The following is a 12112-nucleotide window of genomic DNA, read 5'->3' as shown; positions in this document are numbered from 1 at the left end:
TGGGTCAGGGCAGGGCAGACAGAGCATCCTGCTGGCGGGAGGGGGTGGTGGGGCGGTGGCTGCTGACTGGCCTCCGGGAAGGGAGGACCAGCCAGCTCTGCCACTCTTTCCTGGGCTGACTGTCTCCCACCCGCCCCTCACCTCCACCACCAGCAGCCAAGGGCAGGTAGGGTCCGTCCCTTGGAATTCTTGGCACAGGCAGACACCCCCGCCTCCTTGGTTGTGATAAGGGCTCTTTGTCAGGTCATTGCTGGCTTTTGTCCTCAGATGGGGAGCAGGAAGGACACACTATCGGTCATCAGGGGGGCTGGGAGCCAACCTTGTGGAGGCCACACGAGTCCCTGGGTGCCCTGGTGGCCTCCTTTGGAAAATCAACCTCTGGCTGTTCTTGGCTTCCTGGACCCCGACACCCACAACCATAGCGTGAAGCCCTTCAGCTGGTTCCCTATGCGTCTCTGCCGAACCTCTCTGCTCTGCAGCTGCTGTGTGTGACCCAGGCAGGCACGGCCTCCCAGCTGGCCTTGCTGGTCAGGGTGGCCGTAACAGTCAGAAGAGCTGGTGGTCTGGCCCCCAGAGGGCAGTCAGTAGCGGGGGCTGCTATTTCTGTTTTTGCTCAGATCTTGGCTTCGGGAGAGTCACTAGCATGTGTCCTTTGACCAATTTACTTAACTCCTCTGAGCCTCAGTCTCCCCATCTGCAAAGTGGAAACTAAGCAAGCAGCTACCTGACAAGGTGGTGTAGAGAATGAAACGGGGCCACGGGTCTAAAGGGTCCAGCACCACCCTGGAGGAACGAGTCTTTCCCAGCTGCATCTAAGGCTCAGCTCAGAGGTCTGCTCCCGGCACGGCCTCCTCTGGGGGCCTCAGGAACTGGGTTTCAAGCCTTGGCATGTGCTGCACCAAACCATCACCAGTTTGCTCCTTAACCAGACCATCACCTCCACCTGTGAGCAATTGCAGGTGGTGAGAGTGATGGCGTGGGGTGGGGGGCTGGCTGTCTCTCCCTTTGCACCCAGCACGGGGGTGGGTGAAGGATGCCGCCACAGAAAGATTAATACATAGAAACAGTGACAAACGTGAAACTGGCACCTAGTCGGTGCAGGTGAGTGCTCGCTGGATGTCTCCCTAAGGATTAGGGGTCAAGGTGGCCTATTAACCTGAGGTCGCACAGGTAAGAGCGGTAGGAAGTGGTTTGATGACTAGACTGAATGTGTAACTGCCTTCTGCAGAGTCCACACCCGCCATGCTCTGCCCTTTGTTTGCTTTGTGAACAAAATTAGCTTTGTACCAGAGGCTGCTTCCTGAGTGAGGGAGCGTGGAAGGACAAGGTCATCTTAGCGATCAGGGCCAGACGCGGAAGCCTCCAGACAGGCGTTCTGGAGAGGCGCCTTTGGGTGACTTGGAGGGTGGATGTGAGGGAGACAGCCTAGAGGCTGGAAGGCCAGGAGGAGGCTGGATGCAGGAGCCATGAAGCTTGTTCCAGAAGCATAGCAGTGGAGGGGGAGGGTCCGGGACCCAAGTCTACATGGGGACACTCCACACCTGGCCGATGCAAGGACCAGAGTTACACGAGGCCTAGGGGACCATTTGGTCAGTTTCAGCCCCAAAGTGCTCCACAGGGACTGGCACCCAGAGCGGATGGGTGTGCAGTGCCCATCCAAGCCTTTCTGGAGTCTGACGCTCAGTACTCGAGAGCAGACAAGTACCCCACTGCAGGTCCTAAAACCTGTTTGCATCCCCTGGCTCACGTGTACTTCAGGCGACTCTGGGAGGTGAGCCGGACAGGCTGCCTGAGGACAGACCTCACCCTCTACGAGATGAGGAAACTGAGGCCCAAGATGGGCAGGGACTCGCTCAAGCCACAGAGCGAGGAGGGCAGAGCTGAGATCAGGGCTGGGCAGTTGCCTTTCCATCCCAGTGCACCACAGCAGATGCCGAAAACGTCACCTCTACATCCCTGGCACTCAGCACAGTTCCCGGCATGGGATGGGAAGCTGACAAATGTTTGCAAATGAATGAATCAGGGAATGAATGAGTGAATAAATGAATGAATGAATGAGTGGGTTTGTCACACGGACCAGCATTCTGGGGGGGGGGGGCAAAGGCATGGTCTGTGGGAAGAGAAAGGAAAGTAATATTGAACACCCGCATGTCTGCTGTCCTGCCAGCACCCTTTCATTTACTCATCTCAACAGCTGGGGCTCCCTCCCACCTGTAACCCTCCTCCCCGCGGGCGAGCTCCCTGGGGCCATTCAAGTCTTTGGTGGGGTTCCCCTTAATACTTTGCATGGGCTTTGTCACCAGTGAATTGATCTAAATCTCATTCTGATCCTGTTTATCTGTTCAGCCTGGGCATCTCTTTGGAGGCTGAATCCTAGGGCATTGTCTCTTGCATTTCCTGCATCCTGGAGAGTCAATGGTCTCCAAGCCTTTTTGTCTGTTTGTTTTTTCAATAGCCTCCTAGATTTTGCTCTGTTCTCTCCTCTCTGCTCTCCTCTGTCATGGACCAGAGCTGCATTCCCCTTCACTGACGTCCTCATCTTATCCTTGTGGTCCACATCTTATGGGGCAACCAGAGCCCTCTTTCCAAGGCACAGAGGTGCCTGGGTTACCCCCTCCTTGCTTCTAATCCTCCCATCTTCCCCTAAGACCTACACTACAATGTCCAAGCCTGGCTTTCAAGGCTCTGCCTTCCTCCCCGCACTGGAGCACCCCCAAAGTAAGAGCTGATGCTCAATGAATGTGGGCCGAGTGGGGTCTCTGACTAAACCTGCAGGAGGCAGCATTAGTGCATGGCCATTGGAGGGCTGTCCTGGCCAGTTCAGATGAACACTTAGGACCAGTAAGTAAGTGGCAGGGTTGGGTCTCAAAGTTAGGGTTCCTGACTATAAGGACCAGGTAGCTAGAAAAAAGGGCCCACAAGTTCTGGAGTCGAGGGAACTCTAGTCACATCCCAGCTGTGTGACCCTGGCCAAGTTCTCTGAGTCTGGACTTGCCTCTTTTAGAATGGAGGTAAAAAGTTCTGTTTGGGGGAAGGAACAATACGAGATTTGGAAAGTGCTCATGAGGCATTTCCAACCCGTAATGTTCCAGCCAGCACCTTGGGGGCAGCTGCCACTTGAATGGTTTCAATGAGTGGGACCCCCTCGGGTCCCCATCCCACACACAAACAACCCTAGCAGTTACCTGTCTGTGGCTCCCTGGGGGGCCGTGACCTCTGTCCCACTCCACACCTGGAGCCTCAGGGGCCTCTCTTCCTGCCACCTGGGTTCTTGGCTTTGATTCCTCTTCAGCTGAGAGCTGCTGTCCCTCAGCGAAGTTCTGTCAGCGATGTGGCCGGCGGGCCGGCAGCGGAAGAGGCGCTGGTACGCCGTGCGGAAGTCTCTGCTCAGTGTGGCGTACAGGATGGGGTTCAGGGCCGAGTTGGCATAGCCCAGCCACAGAACAATGGCTTCGAAGGTCTCGTTGATGGCATCGTCCCCTCTCAGCCCACGGTAAACAAACACAGTGAAGTAGGGGAACCAGCAGACGATGAAGGCTCCCATGACGGCGGCCAGAGTCACTGTGGCTTTGTGCTCCCGGAGGGTGGCTGTCCTCCAGGAGTTGATATGATGGACCCTCTTGGCCTGATCCCGGGCGATCTTGAAGATGCGGTAGTAGGTGATGCACATGACCAGCAGGGGCAGGTAGAAGGTGACCAGTCCGTCCACCAGGCCGTACACCAAGTTGACCTGGACTTTGCACTTGGAGATGGTGTGATTGGTGCTGTTGGTCTCCGCCCTGCTGTTCCACCCCAGGTGGATAGACAGGAAGGACAGTGTGATGGAGATGACCCAAATTAAGACCAGGGAGATGGCGACCCGGACAGGGGTCACCAGCACGGGGTAGCGCAGGGGGTCTGTGACGGCGCAGTACCGGTCCAGGCTGATCATGAAGAGGTTGAGGATGGAGGCCGTGCAGAGCATGACATCCAGGCTGGTGTAGATATTGCAGAAGGCCTCGCCGAAGCCCCACTGGCACGACAGCTCGTGGAAGGCCGAGAAGGGCAGCACCAGCAGGCCGAGGAGCAGGTCAGTGATGGCCAGGGACACGATGAAGCAGTTGGTCAGACTCCGCAGCCGCCGGGTCAAGCCCACCGCCAGGCAGACGACCACGTTGCCGGCGATGGTGATGAGGATGAGGGCGGTGAGGACCAAGCTGACGGTGACCCTGAACGCGGTATGGTTCAGACAGGAGGAGGGGTCCGTGCTGTTGGATGCCATGCTGGGGCCCTATGGCTCCTCCCCCTGCCCTCGGCCCCGGGGCTGCTCCTCCTGCAGGTCCCCAACGTGTAAGTTATGTCACCACCGGGCTCCAGGCTGCCCAAAAGAGCCAAAAGGAGTGTCCAAATGTGGGGAGGCTACAATGACTGACCTGGGTGCTGTTTTCCTAGAAGTTAATAAAGCAGTCTGTGAGGAGGTGGTAGGCATGAGAATGAATGAAGAAGGAAAGCTAGTCTCTGAAGCGAGGTTCCCAGTTCAAACCCCATTCCTCACATCGGCCCCTGCAGAGCTGGCTTCCTCCCGGGACTGGAGCTGATTTCCACTGTCCAGGTTTTGCATAGAGGCTGAGGCCCTGGGGCATGAGTCTGAAGGTGGCTTTGGCCTCACGCGGGAGGCGTCAGGCGGAGATGGGGCTGCAGCCTTCTCCATCGCAGACAGCTGCTCCCGCCCACATGACGGGGGTCGGGCACTCCTGCCTCTCCCTGTGGGGTGCGCTGGGGAGCACGCGCTGGAAATGCAAAGATTGAGTATTGAGCATCCGGAAACCAAACCGAGAGTGTGGCCCGATTCACGATGAACCCTTCTGGACCCTGACCTCCCTGCAAGACACCAGGAGGCATGGAGCCAGTCCCGCACCTCTCCTTAGAAGGGACCAAGGCCATCAGGGTTCCTAGGGGGAGGAAGAGAGGGGAAAGGACACAGACTGTAAGCTCCGCCTCTGCTTGTCCCCTGCTGGGTCCCAGTGCCTGGCCCTGCAGGTAGGCACTAAGCGTCTGATGAATAAATGATAAAATGAATGAAAAATAAGCAAAGGCAATACATTTCCTCTGGCAAAGCACGGGGAACAGCATCTCACACTGCTGTGTCACAGAATGTCATCACACTCTAAACCAGAAACCAAAAGACTTTTTCAGGGAGGGGCCAGGTAGAGGACATTTTCTGCTTGGCGTCCCAAGCCTGGTCTCTGTGGCCACGACTCAGCTCTGTCGTTCAGCGTGAGGACACCTCCACAAGACAACGGGCAGATGAGTGACGGTGGCCGTGTGCCAGGAAGACAGACCACGGCTGCTGAAACGGGAATTTCACATCGTTTTCACGTGTCATAACATAGTCTCCTTCTTTGGAATTTTCCCCCCAAACTCTTTAAAACCATTTCTGAGCTAAAAATGTAAAAGTTATTCTTAGCTCGCGGGCTGCAGGAAGCCAGGGAGAGGACACCAGATTTAGCTTGCTATCATAGTTTGCCAACGGCAGCCCCACCCCACATCTGCCTCAGACATCTCTGTGAACCTCACTTTTCAGGTCAGCTGGTACAGAACTCACTCTATCTTTCTTTTAAAATATTTTTTTGTGGGGGAGGTAATTAAGTTTTTTTTTTTTTTTTTACTAATTTATTTATTTTGATGGAGGTACAGGGAATTGAACCCAGGACCTCATGCATGCTAAGCACATGCCCTACCTCTTGAGCTACGCCATCCCTCCTCGCTCCCCCTTTCTAATGGCTGTACATTAGTCCATCATCACCCCATCACAAGTATTTGCGTGGTTTCTAGTTCCTTCTCTCCAACTGCCCTCTCTTCCTTCCTCCTTCTTGTCCCGCTGCGGACATCACTTCAGCAGAAGGTTTAACCCCCTCCTAGCGGTGATGAGCTACGATTCTAATTGATGCAAAACCAGGGAAGGGCCTGCTTGATTCCCGGACCCTTGCTCTCAAGCTGATCCTGGCTTTCCAGAGAGCAGCCAGCAGGCCACCTCCTGGGATCTGGGAGTGTGCAGAAAATCAAGTTGACAGCGGAAACTCTCTCAGAAACAAGCTCGTTACTGTGTGACATAATTTAAGCCTCTCCCAGACTCTTGCCTGGAGCGGTTTTGCAATCTGAATATGAGAAGCATCATTTAATCATAACCAGTCTGTTGGTGCAGGGATCACGGCTCCTGGTCACCTTCTGCCACTCCAGCTGGCTCAGCCACCTAGCCTAGCGGACTGGGCCTCTGGGGTTTCTTTTCAGACAATCTTTTCATTACATAAATAGCCCAAACAGGATGGCTCTTACCGCCACACTTAATTAACTTTGGAGGGGGGTAGCAGCCAGAGTGTGGTTTTTTGTTTTTCTATTTTTGAGAATCGCTATCTATTTCTGATCAAAATTTTCTCTGTGTTTCCTTAACAGCCAGGTTTAGGTATTTTGAACTGACATTTTAGTTGATGCTTGGCGGTTTTCAAATTTGTACAAACCAGCCTCTCACATAATTAAAAATTAATTTCTTCTCTCCCTCCCTCCTTCCTCTTCCTCCTGCCTCCCTCTGCTCTCTTCAGCAACTATTTCTTGCAGAACCTACAATGTGCCAAACGCGGTTCCATGCGCTGGGGGGCCCATGATTAACAGAACAGTGGTGGCTTCCTTTTTCAGAGAGTTTCAAAAGAAGGATCACTTCTGTTACGTTTCTATTTTACAGCCTCGGCCCCAGAAGTTTCCAGTGACCTTTTGGTGAAGGCAGGAGCTTCTGCAAGGAGCTCAGTTCATCTTGTCCCTTGTGGGGAGAAGAAGGATGGTCCTAGAGGATCACGGGACCCCAAGGTCACTGTCACAGCTAATCTAAAAAACACTTTCTGGAACTTTCCTTTCTAACTTCAAAAGCAATGACAAGCTGATTGCAGCAAACCAAGGTATACAGGACGGGCCAACTGTTTGGGCCATGGCATACCCATGGCCTCAAGATGGGGAGGGGACTGTCGCTGGCTGTTTGGTGTGGTGGGGACCTTCCATTCTTTGGGCCTCTGTGTGCCAGACACAGGCAGATGCTATTTAATACATCTGTAGATATTACCCCACTAGTTCCTTTCCTTTTTTCTTTTAAAATTCCCGTTATATATTGGACGCCTCTCTAGATCACTCAGATCTGACTCATTCTTTTGGGCACCTAGTGTTGGCAATACAACCACCAGGATGAGAGGACCCACGAAGAAGGAGGTCGGTGTGAGCGGTTTGCCAGGGGCAAGCACATAAAAGAAACCACATGAAAGTCCACCAGCCCGGGAAGGGTGCTACGAACAATGGCGCATTGGAACTGTCGGGTGGACCAGGGCCAGGTGACGTCCTGCACGCGAGTGAGGGGAATCACCGTCTCCATTTAACAGTCGAGGAGAGCGAAGCTCGGGGAGGCCGAGCGATGTCACAGCCCTAGTAAGTAGCCAGAGAGCCTGGATTCACACTCAGCTCACACTCCTTCGGTCTGCCTCAACGCCGGTCCGTGGATCAGACGTCAACTTGTCCCTCCAAGTGGATCTCGCCCAATAGCCCTGTAATTGTCCCCTAACCGCGCTGTTCAGGCAACCGGGCCTTTGCTCAAAAGCAGCAGGTCTCCACCTCCCGGAGTCCCGCTTTCTCAGCTACTGCCCTTTCAAGGCCCAGCTCAAACACAGGGTTCCCCCACTACCCGAAAGTCGAGCATCCCTACAAAACCCTTCAAAAGCCGAAACGGCAGAAAGCGAAGAAGCGGTTACCTTAGGACACCTCTTGCTAATGGATGCGCACGGGGAATGGAGCTAAAGCACAGATGCTCAGATAGTTCACGGCTCTGGCGGCCTGGAGCCGATGCTGAGTGCACTTCCCGGGGAAAGAGCCTGGTGGGGTCACCCCACACTCGGGGTGCAGGTTGCCTTTATAACGACTTGGATGCAAAACAAACCTGAACGCTATTTTCACCTTTTTTCGTAAAAGCGAAAATCCCTGGACTTCTTCTGGTTAGCAGAAACAGGTACTAATGCAGGTGTTTCATAAAGCGAACCTTCAAAAAGCAGGGGATGCCTGTAGCTCCAGCTCCCTGAAGCCATCCTGAACGCCCGCGAGCAGGGGCACCCTCCCCTGCACTTTGTATGGAGCTATACTGGTGGCACCTGCCGCCTTAGGTTGTTCATATGGCTCTGGGTCTGTCCCCCAGCAGGGGCTGGATCTGGACCACCTCTTCGGGCCTTCCATCCACCCACCCTTCCGTCCTTCTATCCATCCATCCATCCACCCATCCAGCAAACGTTTCTGGTTGTCTATCTAAGGGAGAGGTCCAGGGTACATGGAGTGTGTGTGAGTGTGTGTGTGTGTGTGTGTGTGTGTGTGTGTGGTTTCTCCACTGTGAAAACCTAAGGGCACTCATCTCGGCATTTGATTGGCCCTATTTGTACGTCTGAAAGGATATGTGAGAATGAGCCCGTTTCCCCCAACATTTTAGAGTGAAAATTGTCAAACACACAAAAAGCTGAAGAAACAATACAGTGTACGTTAGCTCTTGTCCCCCTGTTCATGCAGATTAAATAATGATGGGTTCTCTCTCTGTGTGTGTGAGTGTGTGAAAAGTCACTAAAGCCGCTTCGGCCACTTCCTCCCCCTTTGCCTCAGGCTGGCCCCAGACGCTGCAGCTATGCACCGTCCCACCGCTTCCTCCTGCCTCACCTCATCTTTGCCTCAAGAGCCTCTGAAAAGCCACTTTCTGAAGAATTTGCTCATGGGTTGCAGCGCCCCTCACGACCCCCCCGGGGAGGCGTCTCATCTTTCCCTACAGTCATCACCCAGCAAATGCGAACATGACAAAAGGCAGGGCCCAGCTCAGAGTCTGACTCATCACATCAGGTGCCCCTGTGAGGCCACACTGGCCAGTTAGCCCCTAAGAGCAGCCACCGCCGAGTGTGTTCAACGCACTCATTGTGCTCCCAGGTGTGTGTTGAATCCCCTGTGCTGGGCTCTGGGCTGGGGAGCCAGCTTCCATCACTTCCCATTACCAGCCTTGGTTGTCTCCAAGTATAAACCTTTGGCACGGCATTCAAGGTTCTCTGTGACTTGCTTCTTTCTTCTCTCTTAAGCCTTAGCTCCTGCCTGCCGAGTGACCTTTCGCTGGGCAACACTTTGAGAAACATCTCTGGTGGCATTTAATTCCTCCTGATTTTGAAAGTCCTGGGCCTGATCTGACTCTGCTTTTACACATGCTGTTCCCCCTGCCTGAATTCCCTTCCTCCCTTCCATGCCTGGTGAGCCCCCACTCTTTCTTGAAGACCTGGCTTCCTCTGCCACCTCCTCCAGGGAGTCCTCCAGAGTTACTTGCTCCATCCTCTTTCACTTCTCCCTCCCACTTCTACCTGCCTCTGGCAGAGGCACAGGAAGGAGGGGTTCTTTTACCCCTCCGGGTAGAATTCTGAGTTTTCAGGGCCCCAGGAAAACTCTCCTCTCAATGTGGCCTTCGGTGATTCCCCATCAGAATGTGTCTCCCCCGGAACTGAGCTGTGGTGGGTGGAATCCGGAATACCATTTCCTTCTCAATCCCCCTCTGTGGCAGCAAAGAAAATGGGGGCTTGAAAGGCTGAGGATCGCCCCACCAGCAGAGGTATAGCCCAGAGGCAAACCAGGTCCCCTCTCACTACTCCTCAACCCCAAAATCCCAGAAGAGATGCCACTGGTGGTACATGCTGTTTACCAGTCTGGGGGCTGGGGTCTTCTCCTATCAAACTTTATCAAACCGAGTCTAACACTTTTCTCTTCTCATTAGGAAGTCAGATGAAGCTCCCCGTTTGCAGTGTAAGGACCCAATCCCCAGGCAGAGCCGCAGTCTGGGGGAGTCAGTTCAGGCACCTTTGGGTCTCTCACTCAGCCTGGAAGATGAGTCTGATTTCCCCAGCAACCACTGACCAAGGGGAAAGACAACGACACTCAGCAGGAGGCCGCTGTGTGCCGGGCACCTTCTGCGTGAGCCAGTGGACAAGCGGGGCAAGTAGGTAATTTGATCCTTATTCTGCAAAAACTGACACTCAGACAAGTGAAGGGAGCCCCGGGGGCTGAAAAGCAAGGACTTTGACATTGGGCAGATCTGGGTTCTAATTTCAGGGCTGTCACTTAATAGCTTTGTCACCTTGGGCACGTGACTGCCACCTCTCCGAGCCTTAGTTTTCTCCTTTGTAAAATGGGGGTAATGAGATGTCCTTCTTCACTTGGTGGATGTGAAAGTGCACAGAGTGAAGGGCTGTGAAACACTTAGTGCCTGGCACGTGGCAGGTTACGTTATACGTAATAATAGTGTAAGATCATTACTTTGTAGCTGAACAGGACCCTGTGGGGCCTTCCTGGGTCAGAACCCGCCCCCCATATCCTCTGCTGGAGCTCCTCTCTGATGTACCCAGGTGATGGTATCTGATGCCTATTTCCTGAGTTTTTCAGATGCCAAAACCACCAGGGAAAGGAAGAAATTAGCTACTTGACTATCATGAGCACGTGGCCCCTAGACCTTCTGGTGCCTAAGGATCAATCATCATTAACCAATCTGCCAGGGACGCCCCTCCATCACTTTGCCTTTAAAAATGCTTTGCTGAAACCCTTCAGGAAGTTCGGGGTTTTTTGAGCACGAGCCACACGTTCTGTTTGCTCGGCCCTGCGATAAACCTTTCTCTGCTCCGAACGCCGTGGTTTCTGTTTGTCTGGCCTCACGGTGCGTGGGGCATGTGAACTTGTTTTTGGTAACAATTTCATAACCATAAAAAATGTGATTTTTGTATTATTATCTAAAGCTGCACAGCAAGGAAATAGCATTCATGCACACCCCATATATTTACTGAGTGCCTTCCAGATGCAGACGCCGTGCGTGGGTTCCGGGATGAGCATGGCAGGCGTATCTTGGAGCTTCCATGGCAGCTGCAGGGCAGGGGGGTGGGGGGATAGGGGAACAAACAAGAAGTAACTCACAGCAGAGCGCTCATCTAATCGCAGTGTCTTAACAGTTACATAAAGGGACAGTATAGGAAGCCACGGGACTGTATCACGGGGGCTTCTGACCAGGTCTGGGGGATATCTGAGTTGACATCTGTACAGACAGGAAAAAGGTAATGCAGTGAAAATGGGGAACAAACAGATTCCATACAGAACAGCCCCTGTAACAGCTTGGAGGCTGAGAGATGGTGGATTTTAACTGCAGAGCCGTGGGAAGCCTTGGGGGTGGAGGGGGCGTGTGAGTGGAGGGTGACGTGGCTGGGAGGCGGGAGGTGGCTCCACTGTCCAGCTGTCCTGCTGGGACATCAGGCATTGGGGGAGGGTGGCAGCTGGTGTGGGACTAGCTGGGCCCCACTGACCAGGCCGTTATCACCGCAGGTAATGAGATGTGATGTGCCAGGGGCCTGGCAGGCAGTTCCTCATTTTCACGAGCTGGAATTTCTCAGAATGTTGCCCCTGTCATTGGCCGTTTCAGGTGTTCTGGGGGCCTGGTGCTGGGCTCTGCCGCCGTCAGGAGTCCCAGAGTGGCCCAGAAGCGGCAGTGAGGTCAGCGGGGTAACTTGCATCCTTTAAGGAGGGAGGAGGAGCCCAAGGCCCAGAGGGGCCGTGCCACACGGGATGCTGAGCAACGCGACTGAGGCCCAGACGGAGGGGACCGAAATGGCCTGCGGCCTTCCCAGGGGGCCCTTTCTTCCCACACACAGGCGCTGCCGGACCGAGGTGCAGCGCCGCTCAAGAAAGGCTGACGGCACTTTGCGGCTGCTTCTTGCCTTCACCCGGGCGCCCGAGGCAAGCTGCGGGGCAGGGGCCGGGGGACTAACCAAAGGACAGGGTGGGTCCCAGACCCAGGCCATTCAGACCCAGCCCAGCGATGGGCAGCAGGGGCCTTGGGAGGGGCAGCAAGAGGCTGTGGGAACTGGAGGAATGAAGTTGGACACTGGGTGGTGGCAGGTGGCAGCTGTGTGTGTGTGTGCGCGTGCGTGTGTGCAGCAGGCAACGCTTCATCGGGGCTGGAAAACCCCATGAACGTTAAAACACTCAGACTGCTCACTGACCCACAGATGTACTTCTAGGAACTGGTCATGTGACCTGGAAATGGTGTGAC

The 12112-nt window shown here is 54.3% G+C and overlaps 1 protein-coding gene across 3 annotated transcripts in view; it reads right to left on the bottom strand.

Moving 5' to 3' along the window:
- HRH2 (histamine receptor H2) overlaps positions 1-12112 on the bottom strand; it is a 45266-nt gene that overhangs the window by 18429 nt on the left and 14725 nt on the right. For 2 of the 3 annotated variants that reach the window (XR_004131992.2, XM_031437829.2), the window contains exon 2: positions 3186-4769. Coding sequence is in view for 2 of the 3 variants with exons in the window: in XM_031437829.2 (XP_031293689.1) it covers positions 3186-4261 (1076 nt within the window). In the remaining variant the exon portion in view is untranslated. Of the gene's footprint in view, positions 1-3185; positions 4932-12112 lie in introns of all 3 variants that reach the window. The other variant, XM_031437830.2, reaches the window with a different exon arrangement.

This window comes from Camelus dromedarius, chromosome 27 (assembly GCF_036321535.1).
Source record: "Camelus dromedarius isolate mCamDro1 chromosome 27, mCamDro1.pat, whole genome shotgun sequence".
Lineage (NCBI taxonomy): Eukaryota > Metazoa > Chordata > Mammalia > Artiodactyla > Camelidae > Camelus > Camelus dromedarius.
Note: the sequence above shows the minus strand (reverse complement) of the source record. Positions and strands in the feature narration are given on the sequence as shown.